Source organism: Malurus melanocephalus, unplaced genomic scaffold (genome assembly GCF_030028575.1).
Source record: "Malurus melanocephalus ecotype Western Australia unplaced genomic scaffold, MMel_1.1 scaffold_170, whole genome shotgun sequence".
Lineage (NCBI taxonomy): Eukaryota > Metazoa > Chordata > Aves > Passeriformes > Maluridae > Malurus > Malurus melanocephalus.
Window position 1 is genome coordinate 375,710 of NW_026623402.1, and position 26,116 is coordinate 401,825.

At 50.3% G+C, this 26,116-nt stretch overlaps 4 protein-coding genes across 10 annotated transcripts in view; 2 read left to right on the forward strand and 2 right to left on the reverse strand.

The window, feature by feature from the left end:
* The window catches only part of GTF3C1 (general transcription factor IIIC subunit 1), a 38,000-nt gene extending 25,575 nt beyond the window's left edge, over window positions 1–12,425 (forward strand). For 2 of the 4 annotated variants that reach the window (XM_057372345.1, XM_057372346.1), the window contains exons 28-37: window positions 869–931; window positions 1,442–1,535; window positions 2,436–2,608; window positions 3,133–3,417; window positions 5,313–5,566; window positions 6,891–7,177; window positions 7,714–8,437; window positions 9,880–9,919; window positions 10,601–10,793; window positions 12,047–12,425. In XM_057372345.1, coding sequence (XP_057228328.1) covers window positions 869–931; window positions 1,442–1,535; window positions 2,436–2,608; window positions 3,133–3,417; window positions 5,313–5,566; window positions 6,891–7,177; window positions 7,714–8,437; window positions 9,880–9,919; window positions 10,601–10,793; window positions 12,047–12,268 — 2,335 coding nt within the window. In that variant the 3' untranslated portion in view covers window positions 12,269–12,425. The remainder of the gene's footprint in view (window positions 1–868; window positions 932–1,441; window positions 1,536–2,435; window positions 2,609–3,132; window positions 3,418–5,312; window positions 5,567–6,890; window positions 7,178–7,713; window positions 8,438–9,879; window positions 9,920–10,600; window positions 10,794–12,046) is intronic. The other 2 variants (XM_057372347.1, XM_057372348.1) reach the window with 1 other exon arrangement.
* A 33-nt stretch (window positions 12,426–12,458) lies between these two features.
* Window positions 12,459–13,379, reverse strand: POLR3K (RNA polymerase III subunit K). The gene is made up of 3 exons (XM_057372357.1): window positions 13,269–13,379; window positions 13,090–13,177; window positions 12,459–13,016 (listed from the first exon to the last, which is right to left on the reverse strand). Exons 1-3 carry the CDS (start codon window positions 13,377–13,379, stop codon window positions 12,889–12,891), a joined length of 327 nt encoding a protein of 108 aa, XP_057228340.1. The 3' UTR covers window positions 12,459–12,888.
* Window positions 13,380–13,414: 35 nt separating this feature from the next.
* Window positions 13,415–16,159, forward strand: SNRNP25 (small nuclear ribonucleoprotein U11/U12 subunit 25). The gene is made up of 6 exons (XM_057372356.1): window positions 13,415–13,540; window positions 13,618–13,708; window positions 13,792–13,897; window positions 13,982–14,056; window positions 15,077–15,138; window positions 15,964–16,159. The coding sequence occupies exons 1-5, from the start codon at window positions 13,415–13,417 to the stop codon at window positions 15,129–15,131; spliced, it is 453 nt and encodes a 150-aa protein (XP_057228339.1). The 3' UTR covers window positions 15,132–15,138; window positions 15,964–16,159.
* A 117-nt stretch (window positions 16,160–16,276) lies between these two features.
* The window catches only part of RHBDF1 (rhomboid 5 homolog 1), a 34,808-nt gene continuing 24,968 nt past the window's right edge, over window positions 16,277–26,116 (reverse strand). For all 4 annotated transcript variants that reach the window (XM_057372353.1, XM_057372354.1, XM_057372355.1 and 1 more), the window contains exons 7-18: window positions 25,823–25,983; window positions 23,404–23,655; window positions 22,734–22,845; window positions 21,836–21,910; window positions 21,123–21,284; window positions 20,906–21,006; window positions 20,198–20,261; window positions 19,696–19,790; window positions 18,700–18,775; window positions 18,155–18,255; window positions 17,720–17,873; window positions 16,277–17,034 (exon numbers count right to left, since the gene is read on the reverse strand). In XM_057372353.1, coding sequence (XP_057228336.1) covers window positions 16,615–17,034; window positions 17,720–17,873; window positions 18,155–18,255; window positions 18,700–18,775; window positions 19,696–19,790; window positions 20,198–20,261; window positions 20,906–21,006; window positions 21,123–21,284; window positions 21,836–21,910; window positions 22,734–22,845; window positions 23,404–23,655; window positions 25,823–25,983 — 1,773 coding nt within the window. In that variant the 3' untranslated portion in view covers window positions 16,277–16,614. The remainder of the gene's footprint in view (window positions 17,035–17,719; window positions 17,874–18,154; window positions 18,256–18,699; window positions 18,776–19,695; window positions 19,791–20,197; window positions 20,262–20,905; window positions 21,007–21,122; window positions 21,285–21,835; window positions 21,911–22,733; window positions 22,846–23,403; window positions 23,656–25,822; window positions 25,984–26,116) is intronic.

A 26,116-nucleotide genomic window follows, 5' to 3' on the forward strand; every position in this document is an offset into this window, starting at 1 on the left:
CAGTTCACAGCAGAACTCYTCTCTGTGCATTATTTACACCCTCTGTTCTTGTACTCAGTGTCAAAAGTTTTACTAAATACAACAAGCAGTGTTTCTTTCATATCCATACTTCCTAAATACATGTAAGTGRTTCTCAGTTATTTGCACAAGTTTGCTGTTTGAAACCATTTTTACTGCTAAATAAAACTTTTAAACCAGAAATTCACAATATCARGTTTTCCTAAATTGTCATATCCTCAGCTCTGCTGTTAGAGATGTTGCTACTCAGGTGTAACTTTTCAATGCAATAGAAATTTAGAATTTTCCAGATTAACTGGCCCCATTTTCTGTCACAATTTGTAGCTGGTTGCTCAGCTGAATCACCTCAGTGCTGCTATAACTATTGATAAGGAAGAGCACTCAGCCTTGTACAGCATTCTCCAGATCGTTAACTTTTTCATGATGAATAACACTTGAAGAGCAGTGTGGAAAAATTGTGTCTCAGACCTTTTTACTACAATAAATTTAGCACCTTTGTAATTTTTCTTATTTTGGGAAGAGCTGTGCATTACAGCAAAAGTGCTGCTGGCGGTAACTGCRAGTCCAAAACCTCAATAAGATGAGAAATCCTTTCAGTGCTGGACTGTCTCCTGTCCATTGTTTTATCTCCTTGTCAACAGATATTTTGGTGGAGATTGATCTGGACAGTTCTTTTCCTGTCTGACCCTTGTGCTGGGGGCTGCTRGAGCAGACAGTCCCCGGGGCTGGTGCAGCACTTGCCTTGTTAGCAGTTGTGCTCATCAGCCTCTGGGCTTCATGGCTGATAGAAAATCACAGAAAATCACGGAAAATCTGGTTCCAGTGTTCTCCTTTCCCTTCCCTTAACTAGATTTCGAGTGCTGGCAATTGGAGAGGACCCAAATCAARGCACAAAAGAGGATAATCTGAGCAGGTGAGTGCTGTGGCACCATTTTCCTCATTAGGGCTCCCAGGCCACATCAGCCCCTSCCATCTGTGGAAGTCACAAAGTGTGTCCTAATTCAGTGTTTTCATCTGTTTGTTGCACTGTATCAGTTTATTAACAGAAAAATACTTTGGCATGACTGTAGGGACCTCTGATAAAATTACAATAGTGATGACCTCAAAATGATGTTCTCTTATCACTGGGACAGCTGTGTGTTTTCTGTGTGGGTGCTGTATCTTAAGGGGAGGAGATGTTATCAGAGAGAACTTTGTTTGTGTCAGATTATCTGGACTGATGCAAAAATTGAGGGTGGAAAGTCAGGGAAAATGTAACAGGTTCCTTTGCATGAATGATSCTCAGCTGCAGGATCTCGTGCCTTTATGCTTCTATTTCAGGAGCAGGTGATTGTACRTTTTTGTGCTGGTTTAGTAGGTACCTTATGTTCAGAAATCACCAGGAATAAATGTTTTTCTCTTTCTTTGTTATGTTTTGTTTCAGTGTTTATGACATTCATTTTCTGGTGCTGCAGAATCTGATTCAGAGCACACTGGCACTCTCAGATAACCAGATGGAATCTTGCCAGTCATTTCAGGTACAGTGTCTGGACCAAACTTTACAGCTCAYAGAATCATGGGATTGTTTAGGTTGGAACAGACCTTTAATCATCAGCCCAGCACTGAAATRYCACTGAACTAAACCRSGTCCCCRAGTGCCACATCCACATGTGGTCATACAACCCTAACGTTTCTCATCTCTCCCTTGGCACATTCCTTTTTCACATGGGAGAAAAGAAACCCAGAAACTGGGATTTGTATCTGTTTTGTGGGGAGATTCTTGATTGCTTTTTAGGAAGATGTTCAGTTTGTTGTTTTCTCTCTGAGGATGAGATTGCAAGATGTGAGGATGTGAGGTTGCATCAATCCCACAAAACCATATGAAATAAGCTCCACATCCYTTCCAGTGGGTCAAACTGTACCATGATTTAGTGCCAACTTGAGCAGCTGGAATATTCTGGAGCAGATACCACAAAAACAACCCTAAAACCCAGCTGGCACTGGTGTTGGGAGGCCYCTCCTTCAAGGTTGGGGACTACAAAAAGAGATCATCAATCAGTCAAGTGCTTCAATAAGGTCAGCAGTTCAAAGGGAGTTTAACTGCTCACAAGCAAGAGTGGAGCCTGGAAATGCAAGCTCCCAGAACCACATGTTCCTGCTGAAATGATGGGAACAACCTACCAAAATGCGTGGCAGAGGAGCATTTTTCACATCTATAATTCCAGTGGGAGCCTGATCTCATTTTGAATATCAAGTGTTCTGTAGTATTTAGCTAATTTAATTGGCATTTACCRTGGAAAGCCTGGAAGGCCACAAAGGGAACAGAGGAGCAGTTCAGTGAATTTGTGTGTTTTATTTTCATCTGCTCTGTGGCTCCCYGTGAATTGGTGAGTGTGAGCTGCAGCAGGTGAGTGTGGCAGACACTCTGTGTGTTGCAGACGTTCCGGCTGTACCAGGAGTACCGCGATGACATCCTGGTGAAGGCGTTCCTGGAGTGCCAGAAGAGGAGCCTGGTGAACCGGCGCAGGGTCAACCACACGCTGGGGCCCAAGAAGAGCCGTGCCCTGCCCTTCGTGCCCATGTCCTACCATCTGTCCCAGAGCTACTACAGGTGGGTGACAGGCAGGGAGGGTGCTGATGGGCTGTGAGAAAAGAAAAAAAATCTGCCCAAGCATGGTGTGGAGGTGACAACACATGAGAAGTGTCCAGGGCAAAGAACGTTSGAGGTGAAGGTGAACATCAGTCAGTCAGTCCTTGTGTGGGGAGCAATCAGGGCAGTGACGGAATGGAGCCAAGGGTGCTGGGCAGGACTTAAGTGACAAATGGGGAAGGGAGGTGGGGCAGCACCACTGTTCAGGGTGTGGTGGGAAGGTTCCTTCAGCACTCCTGTGAAGCAGAAGGTRATACCTGTGCTTTTTATTTGCTATATTCTGCCTGAACTTTACACAGTGCATAAACATCTAATGTTCTGGAAATAGTAAAAGGACTATGGAAGCAGGTGTGGAAGGTACTTGGTCACCAGCTCTAGCATGAAACTTCATCACTTTGGCTCCTTTGTGCTACCATAAGTCTGAAACTCATTCTCAGCAAGAGCAGATTTTGAAGGATTTGTGCTGCCTTGTGGTTTTTGTGCAGAGTTTTTACGTGGCGGTTCCCCAGCACCATTTGTACAGAGTCCTTCCAGTTCCTGGAGAAGCTCAAGGATGCTGAAAGATCAGACCAGCCACACAACTTCTCATTTAAAGATGAAGAAAATGCGTCATCTGAAGGCATGGTAGCATTTCCCATGGATGGCCCTGGTGGCCAGTGTGTGGCCATGCTTTCCCTATTCTCCCTGGGGCTGGTGGCTGTGAATGTGAGAATCCCAGAGCAGATCATCGTGGTGGACAGCTCCATGGTGGAAAACGAAGTGATAAAAAGGTAAATGCTGTTATTTCTATTTGAAAAYACACTTTGGGGATAACTTGGATGAAATGGGACAGGAATTAGCATTTCCTGCACCGMACGGTGGCATTTTTACTGTGCTATTGTTTAGATTTTTATTTCTGAGGAGGTGCTCTGAAGACTTAATGGCACTTTAGTTAGTGCCTGTCATTRTAGCCCTGGGCTGCGTTTGTCTCCACATGTGACATTTCAATTGCTTGGCACTTTAGTGCCATCAGAGCTRACGTGGAGAGGAGAGCACCGAGCGTTTTCATCAACATTGTGCTTAGCCACCTCGCAGAGCRAGAGGGGTTGGTAACAAGGTTTCAGCTTTATCAGTGAAACCTCTCACCACAGCAGTGCTTCTGTGYGCTGTCTTCTTTTGGATTTAATTTTTCTGTAAGCCTGCAGTAATGGCAGAAACTGAAACTGTCCCCAGGCAGTGTGAGCCTGTGAGCCCTTATCCTTACAATCATTATGTGCTTTCTTAAAAGTGCAACTAAAATCTCTTAGTAATTTAACCTGCTGCTTCCTATTGTGTATACACATGGAAAATACTTTGTTCTCTTTTGAACAGTTTAATACCTGCTTGAGCATTGTTATTGTAGTTACTCTCCCATAACATGCTGTTCTGTAAAATGAGCAGCTTCAGTTCCTTCACTTTATTCATGTTATCCAGATCTCTTCCTCATTATTTTCTCTGTCTYTCTCATTATTTTCTTCTGCACTGAACTGTGATGTCAAAAACAAATGCCATGCTCTTGCTGGCAGCTCTGTGCCAATTCCGTCCTGTTATATAGATGGAACACCTGCTATTGTTGGGATCCATGTATAGCTTAGGATTCTTGTGACTCACTCTAACAAGCTTCTTTGCCTTTATCTGGTTACTTGTTTTCTCTTAGCATGGAGGGACAGATGCAGAGTACTGTAATATAAMTAAAATGCATTTGTCATAGGAGGTTGCYCTTTTCCAGGCTGACTTTCCAGTGTGCTGGAGATGTTCTGAATGCAAATCCCAGTTTCTCACACACTTGCAGTGTCCCCACTGTGTAAACTGAATGAGCCATTTTATCACCCAGATCATTAACAAAAATACACCAAGCCCTGGGCTGGGCCCACTGCTGAGTAGAGGCATCTTAAATTGTGTACTCAGTGCTTTTTCTAAATGATGTGTTCCTTTTTGGTTTTAGATATGTTTTAAAAGAAGGTGCTGAAGGTCTAACTCATCTTAGAAAAGGTTGGAAGGAACCTTCCATTGTCCCTAGCATAACCTGCTTAAAAYAGAGGCAGTTTCAGAGTTAGATCAGGTTGTTCAGAGCCTTCAGCTTTATCCATAGTGGCTCTTGTCATGTCCTGGAAATAAATAGTGTTGGTTTGACTAAGTTTGTTTCTGGGAAATTCATCCTGCTTTCTACTATTTTCTTTACTTGGAGGATGTCTGAAGTTTGGGTTTTGGTGATTTTTAMATTATTTTTTAAGTAAGTGAAATCTTTAGTTTGTAACTCTCTCCTCCCTTTCATCCTTAAAAATAAACACAGTCTGCCCCATACTGCAGCATCTCATGCTCTCAGTGTCAAACAGATGTTCCCTCAAGATGAAGTGTCTGCTGAACCAAAGTGCTTCAGCACTGGAAGCTGAGATATTTTGGGTTCATTTCAACACATTTGCAAAAAAACAGAGTTTCCTTTCCCAGGGACCTTTCGTTTATTTCCTTTTCTGTAGTTCTTGTTCTCAGTGCTTTAAATCAGCCTGGTGTGGACATTGCCCCAGCTGTCCATGGCTAAAGCCRAGTGCGGGATCACCGTGTCCTTGCTCTGCTCAGTGTGAGGAGCCACTTCCTTCTTTTGGGAAAAAACCCAACAAACAAATAAAACCACCTGTGTTTGCTGTAGCTTGGGAAAAGAAGGACTTGAGGATGACGATGATGACGACGATGACTTGGAGGAGAGCTCTGGAGGCAAACGCAGAATCGAAGTGAAACCTCGTCAAGCCTCTCACACCAATTATTTACTGATGAGAGGCTACTACTCCCCTGGCATCGTCAGCACACGCAACCTGAGCCCCAGCGACAACATCGTGGTCAACTCCTGCCAGGTGAAGGTCAGGCTCAGGTGYACCCCCATCCCAGGAAGGCTCAGCTCTCCAGGTTAGTTCTGTTTGGCCTCAAGTGCACAGAAGTGGGTTGGAGCAGGAGAGGTGGTGACCTCACCTGCTGGGGAACTGATTGAAACCAAGCCCCTTAACAGGAACATTCTGTTTGCATTGCACATCCACTTTGTAAGGCTTTCTCTGCTGACTTAAAACAGATGGCTGACTTAGGTTCTTGTTGGTAATGACGCCTTGCGTCCATTTTGTGTTGTGTTAAACTGTTAATGCAATCTGTCCTGTGCTCTGTTACCCCTCTCCAGGAGGTTTTTCASTCCCTTCAACAACTTTAAATACCATATGATGTCACAGCCAGTCTTTCTCTTCTGTAAAGAGAAAACCTTTCAAAGCTCCTTTAATGGAAATTCTCATTTGTGTCATGCATGTGCCTGAAATAGTGGTGTCCAATGTCTGGCCTCTTACCTCAGTAATTTAAACATTGTTATAATATTTCGAGTTTGACTGCAGTTCATCAGCACTGCCCTTGTTAAAGAGCATCTTGTTTCATCTGCAATGCAAATACTCCCAGAGCCATGAGCCCCTCAGCTGAAATGGTCTCGTGCTGCCCCTGCCCGTTTCCACTGCTGCTGTGGCAGAAGCAAAACAGAAATTCTTTCTCCTGTTTCTGCTGCCCTCCAGCTGTGCTGAGCTGGCTGCTCATTACAGCTGATTCCMTTTTTCCTTGGCAGCTGCCCTGAGTGTCCCAGAGGCAAACGTGGAGCAGCCTGCAGGTAAAAGGGAAGGGAGCAGGAAGAGCAGTGCCAGAGCTGCCCCCTCATCAGCCAGGACTGGCACAAGGGGTGCATGGCTTCAGCTTCTGGATGCTCGGTACAGGGGGGTCAGTCTGGGGCAGTGCTGGACCTGTCCCTGAACACAGAGATGCTTTTTGGACTAATTGTCCAAAACATTGTCAAAGTGGTACTTCAAATCACATCTGGCCAACAGCTTTCTGCTGTGGATTTTTTGATTAAAAGTGTCCTCTGCAGCATTTCCTTGCCCTAGAATTCTCACTTGACCTTCTTTAAGAAAAAAGGACTCCCTCRTTAACTCAGAGCTAAGCTGGCCCAGCATTAGAGAACATAACACTGACTTTGCTGGGAGGGTGAGCCATTGTAAACCAGTTTGCTCTTCTTTACAGGTCTTTTCAGAGACAGATATGTAAGGCAGAAAGCAAAAGGGGAACTGCAGCCATGAAGATGGAAAACTGAGCTCTGTTTTTAACTGGAGTGGTCTAGGACACCTCTAACCTGTTTGTCTTTCTGCAGTGTGTTGCACAGTAGCTGCTGCTCCACAGTTTAACCTCCCRTGGTTTATTTGTTTTGCAGTTCCTTCCCTGCTGGATCACATGCCTGTGGGAATTTCCTGCCTGCCTGAAACTTTCACCAGGCTGATAAAAGTCCAGGAGGAACTCTGTGAGGTGGATAAGTTTCTCCGTGAGTGCACAGAGCGTTATGGGTACAACCCCAGAGATGTGGAGGCTGTTCTGGAGATCTGGAAGGCCATAGAGGCCACTTCCCACTTTGGGATTTGCAAAGCTGAGCTGAGCAAACATTTCTGTAGCTATGAAGAGGTGGAAGCTGAGCGCAGCAGGAGCTTGGAGCAGTACATCCAGGTGGGTTTACAGCCAGCTGCTTTCCATACATTATTGTTTGCATGCTTARTATTCCCCTTGACCAGGATGAGCTTCCAGGCTGTCAGAAGCAACCATAAATTGAACGAAGTTATTTATGTTAGGCRGGAGAACACACACCACACCTGAGAGCAATCTTGCCTCAAAGTTAGGAAGGCCAAAAATGAAAGCGGCACTTAATCAAAGATAGGAATGAACTGTTTGAGAARCCTAGAGGTGCCAACATCAACCTTTGCAAGCAAAATACTCTTTGCCAGTTATATTTTTTATTTWCTTTAAGCTGAAGAAAAATGTCTTGTGCTGTAATTTCAGGAAGATTTGAGSCATAAAACATCTTTTCAACTCCACTGCAGCAGGGTGCAAAATTGAATATTCTACTAAGCTCTTGCTCTTTCCTTACTGCTAGTTAAATCACTATTCCMTGACACTGGGTTAAAGTGACACATGGTTAAAGTGACGTTTTTCAGTGAAAGCTCCTGAGATAATTTGTTGTGGGGGGTTTTGTTTSTTTTTTCTAGGATCTCATTGAAATGCAGCAGGTGTTAGAAGTRGGAGGCCACACTGTCAGGCTGGTGGCAATGGCGTTTGCCAGGCCCTGGCTGTTACGCTCCGTGTGCCTGAAGAGCAAAGCAGAGGATGCGGAGCAGCCAGGGGCAGATTCTGCTCTCCCAGAGGTGCCACAGGAGCCAGGGAAGGGACAGGAATGTCTGGGAGAGGAGGAGCAGCCAGGGGCAGACTCTGCTCTCCCAGATGTGCCACAGGAGCCAGGGAAGGGACAGGAATGTCTGGGAGAGGAGGAGCAGCTGGGAGAAGACACCCAGCCTGCCAGTGACGAAGAGCCCCCAAGGAAGAGATGTAGGACTGATGTCCTTCAGGATGGCACTCAGCTCTGCAAGGGCACACAGCCYRCTCTGGAAAGTGCTCATGGAAGAACTTTGGATGCAGCTGTTCCTGAGCCTGCCACAAGGARSGAAACTGTAACTGGGGGTGAAGCTCCAGGAGGARGCTCCCTGGGAGGGCAGGAAGAACYCCCARCTGAACTCCCAGAGTCTGCTCCAGAGGCTGTGCATGTGGACACTTCCAAGGAACAAGATAAATCTTGTTCTGAGGACAAAGAACTCGAAGTAGAGAACGATGAGCTCAGCACTGAGCACAAGAAGCAGATCCCTATCCCTGAACAATCAGCCAGTGGGCAGGATGATGACYTTTCCTACTTCCAGGAGAATCCAGGAGTCTCTAAAGGTATGGAGGAGCCCCCTGAATCTGAGAAATAGAAATCAGCTCATCAGCAGTCAATCCCAAAACAGTAGCTCCATTTTATAAGCAAATCCTAGATTCTTTATGAARCTGTACCAGAGAGATTGTCTGGTACACAAATTGGCATAACACTAATTGATCTGGAAGGTCCTGGAGTTTTCAAATACATCAAATATTCCTTCTTATGCCTTTTGCTGGAATGATAGTCCAGAAGTATGTTTTCCTTAGAAACTTGTTTCCATGTCTTAAACTTCTCCAAAATAATTTGTATCTGAAGTTTCTCATCCGTGGCTTCAGTCCAAAGGTCAGACATCTCTAAGCCTAGAAAACACAGCACTGCTGGTGTGCATTTATCTGGAATGTYCATGGCTGAAAGTCCTAAACTCATTAAACCGTTCACCAGGAAGCAGCACATGCCAGTGAGATTAACAGCCTCATTTGTAACCCAATTGGACTTCATTTTCATTTCCTTTTTACTGCCAGTTTTCTAATAGCTAGTAGTTCTTGCCAAGCTTTACATTTAGTAGTTTGTGAGAGATTTCATTTTGGTTTGGTTTTTATTAGCTCTGATCTCAGACTGAACCACAGGCTCACTGCTCCTGTGGTACCTTGCCAAGCCCTGCCAGTATCCACRTCCAGAGGGTGATCCCTAACATCCCCCAGCTCGGGATTGTTTAACTGGAGCYTTCCTGCAGGAAATACACTCAGGGCTGTCTAAACAGCAGAGACCTCAGCAGTTCTTAAATTAAACTRCTGAAGTGCTCTCCTGGATTTAACATCCTTGACTTGTTTGCAGCATAGGAGGGTAAAAACAAGAGTTCTGTTATCAAACAGAGAATTCTTACTGGCCAGTGAACGTTTACATGTGCTTAAGCCAAAGCTGTTACCCTCTGGGTGTGGTAGGAATACCTCGTTAAGTAATTGTCTAATTAAAAGCCATGACATAATGTAATGGGAGTTGCAGAGACAGCCTTTGCTTTGAAACTCAGCCCTGCTGGAACCCTGAGTTTGAATTCGCACATCTCCAGCTCCTTGGAGTTTTGCCCCACTTCGCTCTGATTTCCAGGAGCTTTAGGTTATCCAAACCCCTGGGAGAGCTCTAGGCTGAGACCTTCAGTTTCTTTAGCCCAATCACCATGGCTCAGCCATGGCATCAGACTTCTAGGAGTAAAACCTGCTGGGATTGGGGAAAGGAACCACAAAAAGTGGGGTTGGATAGGGAGAAGTGGTTGTGGGAAGAGTGTGCTGCAGGCAGGGCAGAGGGGGCAGCTCAGAGRGCTCCCCAAAACTGAGAGCAGCACATGGAATACTTTGCCTGTGTGGTTTCTTAAAAGCTGTTGCATTTCACAGCTTGGCCACCTTTAACTCTCCTTCCCTTAGATAAGGAGTGGGAGTTAATTAGAAAATATGTGTCCTTTTCTTTCCAGGAAGCTCTGTGACAGATGTCTCCCAGGCAGCCAGGGAGCGGTGAGTAACAGAGATGTCTGCAGAATATTAAACACTTGGCACTGCCAAAATTATACTGGAAGCAATGGTTTGGAAGCCTCAGTTCTATGCTCTGATGGGCAGCGAGCACTGATGATGGAGAAACCCCTCTCCACTGTTCTTGTTAATATTACTCGTGCTCCTGTGCATGCTGAGAAAAATGTCTCTGATAGATATTTTTACCTAAAAAGCCAATAAGCYCCAATTTTAGAGGAGCAAAACTGATCTTACTTCACTAATCAGTCCAGTGTCAGCTCCCAGGTACCCAGCAAAGGCCTGGAGAAACTRCAATATGAGAAATGTGAATTTCTGTGCAGGGCTTACCTTTTGGACATGAAAATGCTACAAATGAGGAATTTGTTTCCTCTCAGAGCATTGTTGCTTCAWGTTGCAGATCTGGGGTAACTTTTGGAGGATATTTGAGATAAYGCCAAACAAAGCTGCCCTGCTCAAGATCCAAGGCAGCTGCTGGGTRTGCAAAGGTGCAAAGGGGTGAACTCCTGGTGAAAAAGGCAGATCTGGTAGATCAGCAGCAGCCCCTGCTCAGAGCAGGCACAGAGGTTACAGCGGATGTAGTGAGAACTAGAAATGACAAAGAAATTGTGCTGATGAGAAATTGTGCTAGAAATCCTGACAGAACCGAGCTTCACTTGTCTTTGGCAGGGCCTGTGAGAGCGTTTGCTTCATTGGGAGGCCGTGGAGGATCGTGGATGGCAACCTGAACAAGCCAGTGTGCAAAGGCATGATGGAGGCTGTGCTTTACCACGTCATGACCAAGCCGGGCGTGACGCAGGCGGGGCTGCTGCAGCACTACAGCGGTGTCCTGCAGCCCGTGGCTGTGCTGGAGATCCTGCAGGTACAGCCAGGGCTGTCCTCAGCCAGCTGGGACACTGCTGCAGGGCCCAGGAAAATGGGGAAAAAACAGCCCAGCCTTCTCCCTTTGGTGTAAAATAACCACTGCTCATGGCGAGGAAGGAGGGAAGCCTGGATTACCTGTCCTTGTTACTGATTGTACAATTTGAGCTTCCTTCTGAAATGATGGGCAGGGAGCTGAAGTTCTGGGAACTAACTGAAGAGTGGGGGTTTGTCACTGTGAAATACTAGGTTGATTGTTTAATGCAGTGATAATCACAGGATCATGGAATAGTTTGGGTTGSAAGGAACCTTAATAATCCTCCAGTTCCAGCTCCTAATCACCACAGATAACCCAAGTATTCCTAATTGTTTTCCTTCTAGATGRTAATCTGCCATAAGAATCAAACTGAAATGTGTCTCTGCTAGACAATGTATAAATCAGACCTCCTGTCCTGACACACCTGCCTGAAGGTCCTTAATTGTCAAACAAAACATAGCGAGAAAAATTTGAGTTTCTCCTAATTTTGTCCCCACATCTTGAAGTTTGATTGCCACCACTGCTACTTTGAAAATGGAACCCTATTTATCACTTTTTTTTTCCAGTAGGAATTTTAAATCTTAAGCACAGCAATAATCCTGTGGGCCTTCCCAAAGCATGACTTCCCTGCTAACTGGAAATCARTTTTCCAGTGTTCATGTGCACTTCTTCACTTGGGTGACAGTGCAAGTTGTGAGTGTCCCAGGTGTTCCAGTATGGATTCCTGGGCAATGTGAATTCAAACCCACAAAATCAAGCAATTAATTACCTCCACACTTTACAGACTGGAGAACTTCAATCTAACTTCTCTACCAATAAATTCACTGAGAACTGGTTTTGAAACCAAACAGAGCTTGTCATACACCTATTAACCATCAACAAGAACTGGCACAGGAGTCTGRGATTTACATCTGGAGCAGCCTTAGATTTTTTGTAACTGGTCCTAAATTTATTGCTGAACACGTTTAGTGTCAGTAACCATGTATCAATCACTGTGTTTGAAAGTAACAAGATCTATGTGAGCTTGCATGTTTTTRTTAAGTTGTTTATCCTTTTTACATTTGTGCTGTAACCATGGGCTCCTCTGGGGCTCAAGTGAAGCCACTTCTGGTGTAAATTGTCCATCATTTATGAGAACACTGTAGACAGAGCAGCATTCACAGTGGTTTTTTTTCACTGTAACTGCCAAAATTAAAATATGTGCATTTTTTTTGCAGGGTCTGGAAACCCTTGGTTGCATCAGACGATTCTACTTGAAAAAGCCATCCCCGGTGTCACTCTTTTCTCAGCCAGTTGTGGAAGAACAACTAAAAAATCCCAAACTGAGTGAAACACCAACCATCTACTACGAGCCCACGATAGATTGTACTCTCAGGCTGGGGAGAGTGTTCCCCTGTGACATGAACTGGAATAAATGGGTGCAGATTATCCCTGTATAGGAGGTAAAGCTGAGTCAAACTGGCTTAGCCTGTGGGAGGGACTGTTCATGCAGATTAAATGTTACAATTTCTACTCTGTCATGTTTTTATTAAGTTATTTATCCTTTTTACTTCTGAATGTATTTAAATTGAGAATAAAGCTTGATGYTAAGACACAATTAATATGTGGTTCTATTTAAAGTATATGCTCTTTTTGCCAGTAATTGGTTGCAGTGTAGAGTTTGTAATTCCTGCTTTAACTGACAGGKTTTTCACAGGTCGCAGCACAGTCCCCTTTTCCATTTGTGGCTCTCTGTAAGGCCACAGCGGTACCATTTCACCGCTGCTCTGYCTGCTGGGCGATGGGGCACAGCAGCGGGCTCAGGGCTGGGGTTTCCTCACTGTCCTTAGCTCGGTTACCCTCAGGCCCGTCTGTTTCAAACGCTGCTTTCTCGGTGTGCAGGGCACGAGTTTGTTATGTGTGCATCAGCAGAACCCCTGCCCTGTGTGAATTACGGGCCCCAGCCCGGCTGGAGCCGTCTCCTCGCCCCGCCAGGCCCAGAACAAGCACGCAGCAGCCGCTCTTGTGCCCAGTGCCACATTTATTGCCGGAGCACGATCCCCGCGCTCCCCCTCAGCCCTCAGTCCCGCCAGCGGTGCCCGCACTGCGCGTTGCAGCACTTGTAGAAGGTGGTCATGGGCTCGTCGGCCGAGCGCGTCTGGATCTGCATGAAGTAGGCGCGGGGGTGCTCGCACTTGGGGCACGGCTCTGCGGGGGGACACGCCGTGAGGRGCCGCGGGGGCACAGCCCAGCCCCGCGCCGCCCCTCGGCCCGCACGTACCTGCCGTGGAGTCCACGTTCTCCCAGGCCGCGGCGCCGCCCAGCACATCGTCCACCTCCTTGAGGCGCGGGTATTTCCTGCTGGTCACCTGCGAGCGGGGCGGCGGGGCCGGTCAGTGAGCACCGGGCACAGCGGGCACAGCGAGCCCCGCCGCCCCGCGCCCCCCGCGGCCCCGGTACCTTCCGTGTGACATTGCGCACGTAGGGACAGGTGGTGCAGGCGAAGCGGTGGCAGCGCGGCCCCTCCTCGGCCACCAGCACGTTSCCGCAGGCCGGGCAGAAGAGCAGCATCGCCGGTTCCGCCGCGCCGCCCGCCCCTTCCGGCGATGGCGGCCGAGGAGCCGGCGGAGGAGCCGCCCGAGGAGCTGGCGCACGCCGAGGTGCTGGAGCTGTTCCAGGCGGCGCTGGCGCGGCTGGTGCAGGACCCGCTGCTCTGCGATCTCCCGCCGCAGGTGCGCCCGGGGCAGGGGGGCCGGGCGGGGCTGGGGCCGGGCAGGGCTGGGCTCACGCCCCTCTCGGCCGCCCGCAGGTGACGGCGGAGGAGATCGGCTCGCAGGTGGCCCTGGAGTACGGGCAGGCCATGACGGTGCGGGTGTGCAAGGCGGACGGCGAGACCGTGCGTGCGTGCGGGGCCGGGCCGGGAGGGCGGGCGAGCGGGGCCCGGGGCGGTGCGGGCTCTGAGCCGGCTCTCCCCGCCCCGCAGCCGTGGTGGTGGTGCAGAACGCCTCGGTGCTGGAGCTGAAGAAGGCGCTGCGGCGGCACATCCAGCTGCGGCAGGCACGGCAGGGCGGTGTCCAGCACCTCAGCTGGTGAGCGGGGCCGGCCGGGGGGCTCGGGAGCGCAGCCCATTGCGGGAGCGCTCCTGCGGCTCCCCCTGAGTGTTGTTCCCGCAGGAAGTACATATGGAGGACGTACCACCTCACCTTCGCTGGAGAGAAGCTGGCGGATGACAGAAAGAAGCTGAGAGAGTGAGTAACCGAGTCAGTGCTGGGGGCCGGGAGGAGCCCATCTCCACAGGCTCCTGGGGGGGAGGTTGTGTCCTTGCTCAGGTGGGTTTTGCACTGGAAATCAGCTGGAAGGTGGGACAGCACTGCCCATAGAAATCAAATAGCCAGGCTGAGAGGCTCTGTGCAGGACAGGATGGCCTTGGGGGGCTCCTTGGCCACCACCATCCCGTGCTCAGTTCCAGTACTCAGCCAGTTCAGACCACTCCAAGGCACTGGGACTTGGAGCCCTTGGCTATCCATCCCAAAGTCCTGCAGAATAATTACAGTTACTCAGCTTGGCAGAGTTGGTGGTGTGGAATAGGAAGGAGCAGGGAATGAGAACTGGAACAGGTTGCCAGGGAGGTTGTGGATTTCCCAAGCCTGAAAGTATTCAAGGCCAGGTTGGATAAGGTACCTGGAGGAGGAGGAACCTGGTCTAGTGGAAGGGGTCCCTGTCCATGGCAGGGAGCTGGGACTGGCTGGGCTTTAAGGTCCATTCCAAACCCATAACATTTATTTTATGATGAATGCCAAGCAAAGAGCAAACCAAGGATAAGTTGTTGATCTTTAGTGCTGCACAGCCACCTCTCAATCTGGTAACAACACTGACAGGTGATTCCCATGCTTSCCTGGCCATTTTTGAGGTGAGGAGGGAAGAGGCATTTTTCAGCAGTTTGGATCTGCCAGCCTATTGCAGATCAGTGAGAAAAGGTGGTCTGAAATATGAAAAATTTAGCAAGACAACCCTAACCAAAAGTGTCCTTGGAAGAGTGAGCCTAGGTGACAGATGTTGCAGTTAAGGGGTTGTTGCAGCTAAAGGTAAATGAGCAGATCCTTCAGTTCTGGAAGCATGGCCCACATACAAAAGTGAGAATTTTAAGGTGTCCACTAGTAGAGCACAGCAGGTGATTATAGGAGTCCATCTCCCCCTGGGAAAGATGAGGCTGTAGGGTGTCAGGGGTTGTTGTTCCGGGTGTGTAACAGCATCCCTCTGTGTTCCAGGTACGGCATCAGGAACCGGGATGAGGTCAGCTTCATAAAGAAGCTTCGGAAGTAACCYGGGGGTAAGTCCTGAGTAAGAGCTCCCAGTTCTTCCCCAGGCCCTGGTGTTCAGGCTCAGAGCTGTCTCTGCTGCCTGCCAGATTATTTCTGAATTTCTGCACGAGGCTGGGGCCTGTTTCCATCTCCTGGTAGTGTTTGTGCTCCTCTCAGGGCAGGGAATGACAATTCAGCTCCTGCTGGTAACATACACTGGGAGCAGCAGCAGGGCTATCTTAGAGCTGGCCATGGTGTGTCTAACTCTATGTTTAGACTCTGACTCTGCTCCTGCATTGTCTTRAGACTCATTAAACACAGTGTTCCTTTGCTGCTGTGATTATTCTAGGACCTCGCCTTCTTTTAGGCTTCTTCAGTGTCTGGAAATCATTGTCAGGAGTGTGGCTGAGTCTCTTAACTCATGCAGACATAATTCTGGTATTAATACTGCTATTTTGAGAAAGTCGTGCACACAAACACAAGATGTGGCCAAGACTCTCAGGCTTAGTAAGTTTTAAATTATGCCTCTACAACCACAGTCAGTGTCTGAAGAACAGGGGTAAGAGYAGCTTGTCCAAGGCCTGGTAGTGTTGTTTTAGTGTTCCAGGTAGCTGGGTTAAAAAACTGTTCCTTTTTGACCACAGTTACCTTTTATTCTTCTTTCAACACTGCCATATTTGCAACATCCAGATTAAGAAAATGTGTGTCCTGCCAGCATCCACCTGCTCCAGGGTGYCTGTGACCAGCAGTCACTTCTGGCACTGGCTGATCACTCCCAGACCATCATGGCAGTGTGGGGAGAAGAGTCCAGCATACAGTAATTGCCACTCACAAATGTTTTCTTTCTTTAACAGAGAGAGAAGAGAACCCAACCCTACCAAACCCAGACTGTGGATTCAGCACCTTCCTGGAAGGAAAGGCTGTAACAGTYCAAAGAGGAACAAACTCCACTGACAGGACATTCTCATGTTTTTTACAGTTACTGGTTGCAGTGTTTGCCTCTGAGCTATATGTGGATTCCAGGGATTAAAGAGATCAATTTTTCTGAGACTTTTCAGGCCCTTATTTCCAGCTGCAGATGTGCATCTGGCTGGTTTGGGTGCTCCACAGGATACATGAAACAGCAGAAGTGAGATTAAGTAACAAAGGCAGGCACAGACTACTCAGAACAATTCACAGTAGCTAAAACGCTACCTCACCGTTTAATCACCACCTTAGCAGTAGTAAACAACTCTGGTTAAAAATGTAGTATTGAAACTAGTGTAATAAAAATAATGGCAGCAGAAAAGGTTCAATACAATTGAACAAGGCACAAATATTCTGTTTTTCAGAGTCTTCTGAGATAAGGCAAACCATGCCTGCCAAGTGCTAAGGAGACAGTTTAAATTAACCACGGGCAGGGTTAGAAGTGTCACTGGATTAGAGGCTTTGTCCCCATGGAACTGGCACAGCAAATGCAAAGACAGGCCATCTCCAGGGCCTGCTCGAGCAGCCAGTCTTTGCTGTCAGTGGAGCTGTGCATCCAGGTCRTATTTCTCGCAGAACTTGTCTGTGAAGGGTATACAAGTGAGGAACTCGCACCACTCGCACTTGATGGGGTAGAAATAGAACAGAATCACCAGTCCTGAGAAGAGTGCGATGAAGATGAGCTGGAAAACTATAATTTGGCATCGTTTCCTATATAAATCAAACTTCCCAAAGCTAATGTAGGGTAGGAAGGCAAAGGAGAGGAAGAAACCGCTGATAAATCCTGATATGTGTGCAAAATTATCGATCCAAGGCAAGAGGCCAAAGGCAAAAAGAAAGAGCACCACAGCCAGCAGCTTGAAGAAAGCCCTCCATGGGCGTGCCAGGATTTGCCAACTCTGGAAGAGCTCCACAAAGAGACAGGCCAGAATTCCAAACTGGGATCCTGCAGGGCCAACCTGCAAAAGAAGAGCATTACAGATAATGTCAGGCTCATAACAGTCTCCAGCTCCAGACATTAGTCACTTGTTACTCCTTGTTCAGTGGCTCTTGGGAGACTCCACAGCCTGCAGCTTTATCCATGTAAKGGGCTGCCAGCAGTAAAGGGCCTGGTGGGATTTAGGATCAAGGGGTGAGGCCAGAACAGACTTTAAAGAGGGCAGATCTGGTTCAAGTTGCCAGAGGGAGAAGCCCTTGAAGGCAATCTCCTGGCTCCCCTCACCCACCACACAGTTTTCCTTATGGAAGGAGCTGGAAGGCAGTCCTGCAGTTCCTGCCATGCAGTCTCCAGTGGGCAAGGTGAGCCCTGCTCTTTGCCCTTCCCCTGCCTGCCACTCTCATGTGGAGGGTGTCTGGCACCAGGAACAGCACTTGATTGCCAGCCTGCCTGGGCCCTCTGTGACCCCATGGCTGGACAATCCCCCATCCATTACTAGGGGCAGCCCTTTTCCTGCAGCCAGCCTGGGCCAGTCACTTGGAAAGCCCGTGGTCTCCTGGGGGATGTGGTGTGGTGGAGCTACAACTGCCCAGGGTGCAGTGGTGAGCCCAGCTCTGGCAGCTCTGCCTCGGCCCCAGAGGCACAGGAGTGTCGAGAAGGATTGTGTTCAGGGCAAATTAGCAGGACCTGGGCTGCAGCACACTCACCTCTGCTCTGTAGGGTAAAAATATTGCACTGGCAAGGTTGCCAGTGATGCCACTGAGAAGGTAGATGATAGAGATGCGGTGCCATCCTGCCAGCTTCTCTAGGTCCCGCAGGATCGTCATTTGGAAACAGACTGAAACCAGACAGTGCAGGATCCTGCCAAGTGCAGAGTACAGGAGCTGAAGCAGCAGCCACTGAAGTCACCCCTGTGCTCGTGTTCTGTCCCCAGCCTTGCTGAGAGCTSCTGCTCTGGCCTTGCCCATGCCACTGATCCATCCCAACAACATCCTGTGTTTACAGGYTGGCAAACCTTGGCAGGGAGCACAGCTCAGCACCCTGTGTCCCCCAGGAAGGGACAGCCACAACAACCCTCACAGCAGTCCCTGGGCTGAGGGTTCCCCCACCCCAAACCATGGACATTGTACAGCTCTGCTTACCCAGCATGGAGGAAAAGCGAGAGCCAGAGGCGGTAGAACTGGTCAGGGACTTCTGGATTTAGRAAAGGGAGGAGCCCACACACATCATCCATGCAGTGCACCTAGGGCAGAAGTGGGTGTTGAGAGGGGCCCTTTTCCAACCCCAGGGAGGCAGCAGATAGCTTGGAAAGAGGGGCTCTCCCACTTCTCTGCTGAACCAAGTCCAACCCTTGCTGCCCACACAAATTTACACACAACCCCATCCATTCCCTGTGGCAGCTTTCAGACCTCATTCTTCACCCCAGCACCCACAAATRAGGGACCTGCTCGCCCACGGAGCAGGACTGGATCCTTTTCCCACAGCTTTCCCAGCTGCCAGCCCAAGTCCCAGACTGGCCTCCAGATGCAGCCAGCTCTGCCACTCATCAGGACCAGCAGCTTCCCCCAGGCTCAGGGGGGAGCAGGACACAGGACTCCCACCTCCTCTGCAGCACTGCCACCCCAGAACCTGCCAAGGGTTCCTGCAGGGAGAAGGGCAGCCCTACAACCCCCAGCTGCACACTTACCTGAGAGCAGAGCGTCGCCTCCTCGTGGAAATAGCCCCGCATAAATTCACAATACTCCCGGGAGGTTATTTCACACCTGCAGGARGCACAAGGCACACRTGGAAGGCACAATGGATCAGTGCTRTGCCCTTCCCAGGCCACCCACTCTCCTCTCTCATCCCAGCTGTCAGAACTGATGCATTCAGCTGCCCCTGATGTGTGGATGTCTCAGCAAAGGCACAAACACGTTCCCATTTGAGCCCAGTGCCTCTCCACACACCCCTCCTGCCTCTCTCTCCCAGGAAAGTCTCCACACATCTGCGTGCCAGGGCTCCCAAGGCAGGTCCTAAAGCTGCTGTTCACAGCTGAGTGAGCCCCCAGAGCCTGGGGAAGCTGTGTCTCAGACTGGGGGAATCTCGTGCCTCTGCAGCTGGCAGAGGAGAAAGGGGGGGCGACATCAAGAGTGTGCTGCCCATGACTTTCAGGGACAGAGAAACTCCTCAGGGCAGTGCTCATTCTTCTCCCCAGCAGGGAAAGCCAGGCCTGAGCACTGTATTACTACTCAAGCTCAGGGGCAACATCAGGAAAAACAGCTTGTTCCTCTTTTGCAAACCCAGAGCAGGTAATTTCCTGGCATCTCCTTTGAGGGACCASGGACTGCAGGCTGGGGACAATGGAGCCTGTCAGGACCAAGTTGGCCATTCCTAAGKAAAAATGCAGGACTCCCCAGCAGAATTATTTAATCCCTCCAAATTGATATCCAAATCCCTCCAATCTGCAGGATCAGGAGTGAGATACCCTGCTGCACCAAAGAGTCAGGCTGGCTTTYATCTCCTGCTCATCCCAGAGTCCTGCTCCATCTGGGAGAGCTGTCATGGCTCTCTGTCCAGCTCCCTTCCCAGCAGGACTCTGAGCTGTGTGTGGAAAGGACAAGGAGGACAAATGCCTGTGTCTATGAGCTGAAATACCCGTGTTTCCCCCCAACACCCAGCCCCTCCATGCAGGTGAACTCAGTACCTTCCCTTGGTCCCAATGCAGCAGGGCCGGCCTGTAATCACACAGTCCATGTGCAGGTGGTTGGTGTAATTCCCAGCACTATTTTTTGTGCAGATCTGGAAAACAACAACAGGCTCAGTCAGACAGCCACAGCTTTGCTTTCTGCTGGGAAAAGTCAAAACAGCCCCTTGGGAAGAAGCCAGACCCCAGACAGAACTCCCTCTGACAGCAGGATGGTGCCTGACACTYCATCTGCCTGAGCATCAGTTGACACCTCCTCTCCAGCCCGAGGCTGAGCTGGTTTCCATCTCCCTGCTGCCCTGGCAGGACCCCAGGCTTTAGCTGGCACAGGGCACCTTCTGTAGCTGGAGGGCTTTGAGCCTGGCTGGGCAGAGCACGTCTGCCCTGAGCTGGTGTTTGTGACAAGCAGCAGAAGCTGCTCCAGAGGCCCTGCCCTCCCCCAGCACAGCTGTGGCTCTGCACAGTGGGATGCAAATGCCACATTCCAGCTGCCCATGCTCACCGGCCACTTGGTGATGTCATCTGGCCACTCGTGGGGCTCCATCGAGGCTGGCTGCTCRCACACCCTGCAGCAACAAAGCACACATCAGCCTTTCCCCAGCACCAGTAGGACTCCCACACTGTCCCTGTGCCCAGGCTGCCATCCCACAGGTSCCTGTGTCCCTGGGTGGTGACACTGACACATGACACCAGATCAGCCAAGGCCATGCTGCTCAAAGCCTCAGCCTCCTTCCAGTGTGCAGGGATCACAAAGGCAGAGAGCACAGAGCTCAGCAACRAACTGGACCCTTTCCAGGTGGACACACCCCGAGGGCAGGGATTCAGCTGGTTACAGTTCTGCATCAGCCCACAGGGACTGTGCCATGGCACCCAGCAGCTGCAGGGCTCCTGGACAGAGATATGCTGGGATGGTGTCTGCTGCACCCCCAGGAGGGACCTGTGCAGGGAGCACGTGAGGAGGGGGACAGGGATGAGGAAGGCACTCACAGCTCACCCCAGRCCACTGTCCAGGTGAGCAGGACATGACTGGAGAGCAGAGGTGAGCAGAAATACCACACTGTGCCTCAGCCTCCCCTGCAATGGAGGGACGTCACTGCCCCACACCCCTCCAGAGCAGCTGCTGCCTCATGCAGCAGTTCACTGGCCTGGGATTCTGACTCCACAGCAGCCCTGTCCCCCCAGGATGGCAGCAGAGCCAGGCAGGACCTACCTGGGGTCCTGATGACAAACAGAGCCAAACTGCCTCTTGTTTCCTGCCAGCATCGGTGTGCTGGGGTGGTGCGGCCACTTCACCCACACGGCCAGCGTGGACTGCAGGAGAGAGGAGAGGTGTCACCATGCTGCTCGGGGGCGCAGCAGCAACATCAGGAGATGCCCTGATGGCCCTGAGCCTGCAGGGGTGGCAGGAGAGGGGCTGTGGCACTCACTGAGCACTCCTCCTCCGAGGTCTGCACGCAGCCSGATTTGTCGTTGCGCACGCAGCACGCCGAGTGCTTCTCCTTCTCGCGCTTGGCGCTGATGAAGCTGTGCACCTGCTGGTCCTGCCGCATGCACGGGGAGAACTTGGCCCCCAGGTGGATCAGCGCCTCCTGGCAGAGATGGAAACACTCTGCTCAGCCCAGGGCCAGGCGAGGATGGGGGAACTGCCAGGGGTACCTCTGCCTGCACTCAGGGGACCAGGGATAGTCCTGCAGGATGCAGCCCAACACACACAATGCACATTCTCCACATCTGCTTTGGAGACAGGTCCAGAACAAATGCTCAGGGATTTCTTTGCCCATGGCTCCAGAAAGACCAGCGCTATGGCTGGGAAACAAAACTCTGTAACCTTCCCTCTTCATCTTTGTCTTTCCCAGGGGGAATGACATCAGGAAAGYTGTCACACACCATACAAATCCTGCATGTTTTCTGACCCCATGCTTGTCTTTGTAGGAACAAGGTGCAAAGCAGGAGTGCCAAGGTCCATCCCAGACTCCAGGCACCCCGTTCTGCAAGGTGGTTGGGACTGGGAGCGCTGCTGCTCCCTGACAATGCCAGCAGATCCCTGAGCTCCAAGCAGCAGAGGGCTCTGGTCCGTGGGGTGGCACAGCTGCAGCACACAGTCCCCCATCCACCCCACAGTCCCACCAATGGCACTCACTGAGCTTGGGCCGATCCAGAAGTTTTCCTGCTGAACGTATTTGACATTTTCATAAACCCCCCTGTTTCGCAAGACCTGCAAGGAGAGAAAACAAGAGCCCCATGAGCTCCAGCCCCAGGGTCAGCAGGGAAAGCAGCAGGAGCTGCTGAAAGCAGCCTCCAGGATGAACAGAAACAGCCAATGAAGGGGCCCAGAGCTCTCTCAACTGGCCTTTKGCAGGATCACAGGTAAGCCCCCATCAAGATGTGGGCACCTTCATCTTAAGATTTCATTTTAAATGTCTGTCTCTGACTACTTCAACTTTCAAGAAATCCTAGGGCCTGAGCCTGCACAAAGCTTCACACAGCTGAGAAGCACAGACAGTACCTGCCAGCAGGGCAGGCCCAGGTGCTGCTGGCAGTGCTCTGAAAGCTGTCAGACACGTGGGTGAGAAGCCCTTCGGGGCACCTCCTGCCTGGAGCAGGGACATGGCTGTAGAGATATCTGTGTCCCAGAAACCTTTAACAACGTGTGGGAAGGCTACAAACAGCTTCAAGATCAGCTCCCAAAGGCAGACAGGTCAGTTTTACTCTTGGCAGAAGAAAATCGTGCAACTGCTGCAAAAACTTTGCTCAGGTTTGAAGTATTTCCCTGCCATKATCATCCTTCTGGTCTCCACCAGGAGGGGAAGAACCTGTTTGGAAGTGCTGCCAGCACAGCCATCATGCTTTGTGTCAGGTATGATCTAAGGTGGGGTGTCCAGCAGGAGGGAGAGAAGGTGGTGTGGGGCACCCAGTGACCCTCCAGGTAGTCCCCAAGGGCTGGACACATGGCACCCAGCCAAGGGGCCAGCATGCTGCAGACTGGGACACAGAGCCAGCTCAATCACACTGCAAACACAACAGGGGGATCCACTTACTGAATCAACAGTTTCGTGTTGGGAGAACCCCACAGGGGCGATGCCGTAGATGCACACAGCAAGGATGGTGATGAGGGAATGCACAAAGGTGACCCAGTAAGTGAAGAAAGGCCTGGATGGAGGGAAGGGGAAAGGATCAGAGGCAGAAACACAGGCATATTACATCTGCTCACAGAACAGGGGGGAAAAGCTGCTGTTTTCCCACAGAGAGCTCAGCAAAATCTAGGGTATGTGGCCAGTATCACCTAAGAGTGCACAGGACTGGAGGCAATGACCTGCTGGCAGACAGGCCCTGTTTACTCTGACTCCCCCACTACACTGGACAGCCACCCCTTCCCAAGAAAACATCCATGAGAACACCAAAGCCTGATGCTGAACTGTGCTGTGTGTCTGAAATAATGACTCTAGGGGAATGGTCAGAGGCAGGGACAGCTGAGCCTTGCTGCTCACCACAGGCCTGCAGCCCCTCCGGGCAGGTGAGAAACAGAAACACAAATCACTGTGAGGAGCCGGGTGAGCTCCCAGTGAGATAAACATGCTGCTGTYGGCTCTGTATTCCAGGGGTACAGGTTGGGGGGGCTCAGCAGCACCCAACCACCCTGAGGCAGTGACCACAGCAATGCCTCACCCCACAGCTGTGCTGGGACCCCTCCATGAGCGCCGCTCTCACCTGTGGTCATCCATGTCCTCGATCTGCCGTTTGACGTAGCTGTCGATGCGCTTGCGGTAGGTCCTGTTGGTCAGCTTGCCCACCATGCCCAGCCCGTAGGGCCTCTTCTCCTTGGCAAAGAGCTTCCTGACGGGCACGGCGATGCGCTGGCCCCGCTTCTGGGGGCTCACRCTCACCACCTCCTGCCGCAAGCGCACCTTGGGCTGCGCCAGGGCCCCGTCCTTCTGCTTCCTCCAGCCTCGCTCCAGGGGGCTGAAAGCACAGCAGAACAGCGCTGGGGACCAGCCCTTCCCAAAGCCTCTGCCAGTCCCACCCCAGMTGATGGCAGACAAGGTGCCCTGAAGTGGAAGCTCTGTTTCAAAGGGCTCCATAGAGCCAGCAGATGAAAGCACAGAAAGTGGCAGAAAGCACAGAAAATACACAGAAAGTGGCAYGAGGCAGCTGTGCCAAACTAAACCCCGCCACTGAGGAGCTCTTGAGTCTTTGAAGTGTTTCAGCAACAAGGCTGAAACGGGGAGGATGCAASAGGCACCTCTGCAGCCTCAGGCACATCTATTTCCTCCCCTGCTTCAATCCTCTTATTCTGCCCTCTGCTATGAGATGGAAGTGGGGTTTGGTCCAGCAGTGGAAATCCCCACCTTTAAATCATTTTAATGTGATTGGACTGGCAAGTCAAACACCGTGCCCATGAAATCGGACAGAGGAGAATTCAAACAGCTTCCCAGACCAAGAAAGTGGCACTGTGGCACTGCAAGCTGTGCCAGTCTTCCCTCCCTTCCTTTCACAATCTCTCCTCCATTCCCCACTTTATTTGTACCAATGCGTGCATTTTTGAGAACAAAACCAGGCTTCAACAACACAACAAAAATCCCAAGCATCCCAAGGTAAAAGAAGGTTTTCTTAAAAATATTGATCTGATGAACATTGCACAGGTTACTGGTGAATAGTACCTGCTTTGTAAGTGTCCATCATATACAGAGTTTTGTATTTCCTTGCTCTTTAACACCAGTGTGCAGGTCGGGACTGTAGCACTCAGACATGACCAAAAAATCCCAGTTATCTCCCATTTCACCCTCCTGACTGCCTGGCACTGTAGGCATGTCCCTGAGGTGCTCTAGAGTCCAGTGTACCTCCTTTGGCTTCCTAAATGTCCCACTTTGCACGAAAGACAGTGCTTGACAGAAGCAGTGAGAGAAAACAGCCAACAAATTTCCCTTCTGAAGGATGTCCAGAGTCTTTGAAGAGATCAAGACATCTCTGAAGTATGGGCAAGGAACAGGATGTGGGAGAATCTGAACCTCTGTAGCCAAAATACTGCTGGAAACTTCAGCTCTTTWCATACTGCACCTTGCAAAAGATGCATTCTAATATCCCAACTTCCCCTTAGGAAGTCCTCTCCCAGCAGAAGGTGCAGACTCCCCTGCAGCCTGCTCTTRCCCAAGAGGTCAAGTGGTTTCTGTGTGACAGATGTGCTGTTTCCCAGTATTTCCGCTGCTGGGAATCTCCCCATGCCCAAACAAACACCTCACCACGTGGAAGGACACCCGACTGCGACTCTGATAACAGCTCTCTGAAGTGTGGAAGCARTGTATTTTCCTCAACAAACAAAACTATTTCAGGAGATTCAAAGGGAGCCAARAAGACTGAAACCGTCTCAGAGGAGTGACAACAAACTCCCACCGTTTGCTGCTTCCCCTTATGTTAAACTGAGTYAAGTTCTTGGAAACACTTAAAGGGAAAGTGCCAACACAGCAAGATGGGCTGAGAGCAGCAGAACYACAACAAGGACCTCCCTGTCTGCTCCATGTTCACACCCAGCAGAGCTCTCTGCTGGGGTGAGCTGACTCGGAAGCAACACAGAGCAATTACTCAGTACCAGTTACTCAGGTGGAAAAAATCCAGGCATACAGTACAGCACCACCCACATATTTGTAGGGCTCKCAGCATCAGTGCCACACCTTTCTCTCATTTCAAGCGAGGAATGCGGCCCAGCTCGACACTCTGCAATGCTCCACACTGCTCCTTGGAGCCAGACAACAGTTACTGGTGACTGTGGCAATGGCAAGTGCTTTCTCACTTTGCCATGCTCTCCATAGCCAAAGGCTGGGCCCTCAGCATCCTCACAGCTGATTTAAAGTGTCTTTTGCTTCCTCAAGGGATGATACAATCTCTGAAACACATTAGTGTGAGGCTGGAAGTTGCTGAAGTGACTGTAGAGATGGCCTCATAGTCACCTTTCACATGCACAGGTAGCTGGGGCTTCAGCTGGATTTAATGAAAACCCATCACTGCACTGCTCTGAGCTCTGCACCAAGCACCCACAGCACTCAGACCTTGGCCTCCTCCATGCAGGAGGTCCCACTCCAAATGGGTTGGCCACCCCATGTTGGGCTTTGGTAGCTTCCAGGAAGATACTCACAGTAGTAGGTGGCTTCTTTCGAGCTCATTTTTGTCCAAGGCACCTCCTGTGAGATCTGTCTGATCYGGAGGTTTCACCTCAGCATCTTTGATTGCAGCTTCTGACGGCGACTCGAACACTTCATCCGGGTAAGTAGAGAGCTCCTCRTGAAGGACTCCTTCCTGGGCAGAGAGACAGAAGTCCCATCAGAAGAAGCCAACATCCCATCYGAGACCCCAGCGAGGCAGAAAGCAGTGCTGCTCTCTGGAACACTCAGTCCTGCCAGAACCAGAGTCCTGCCCTGCCTCTGAGGCA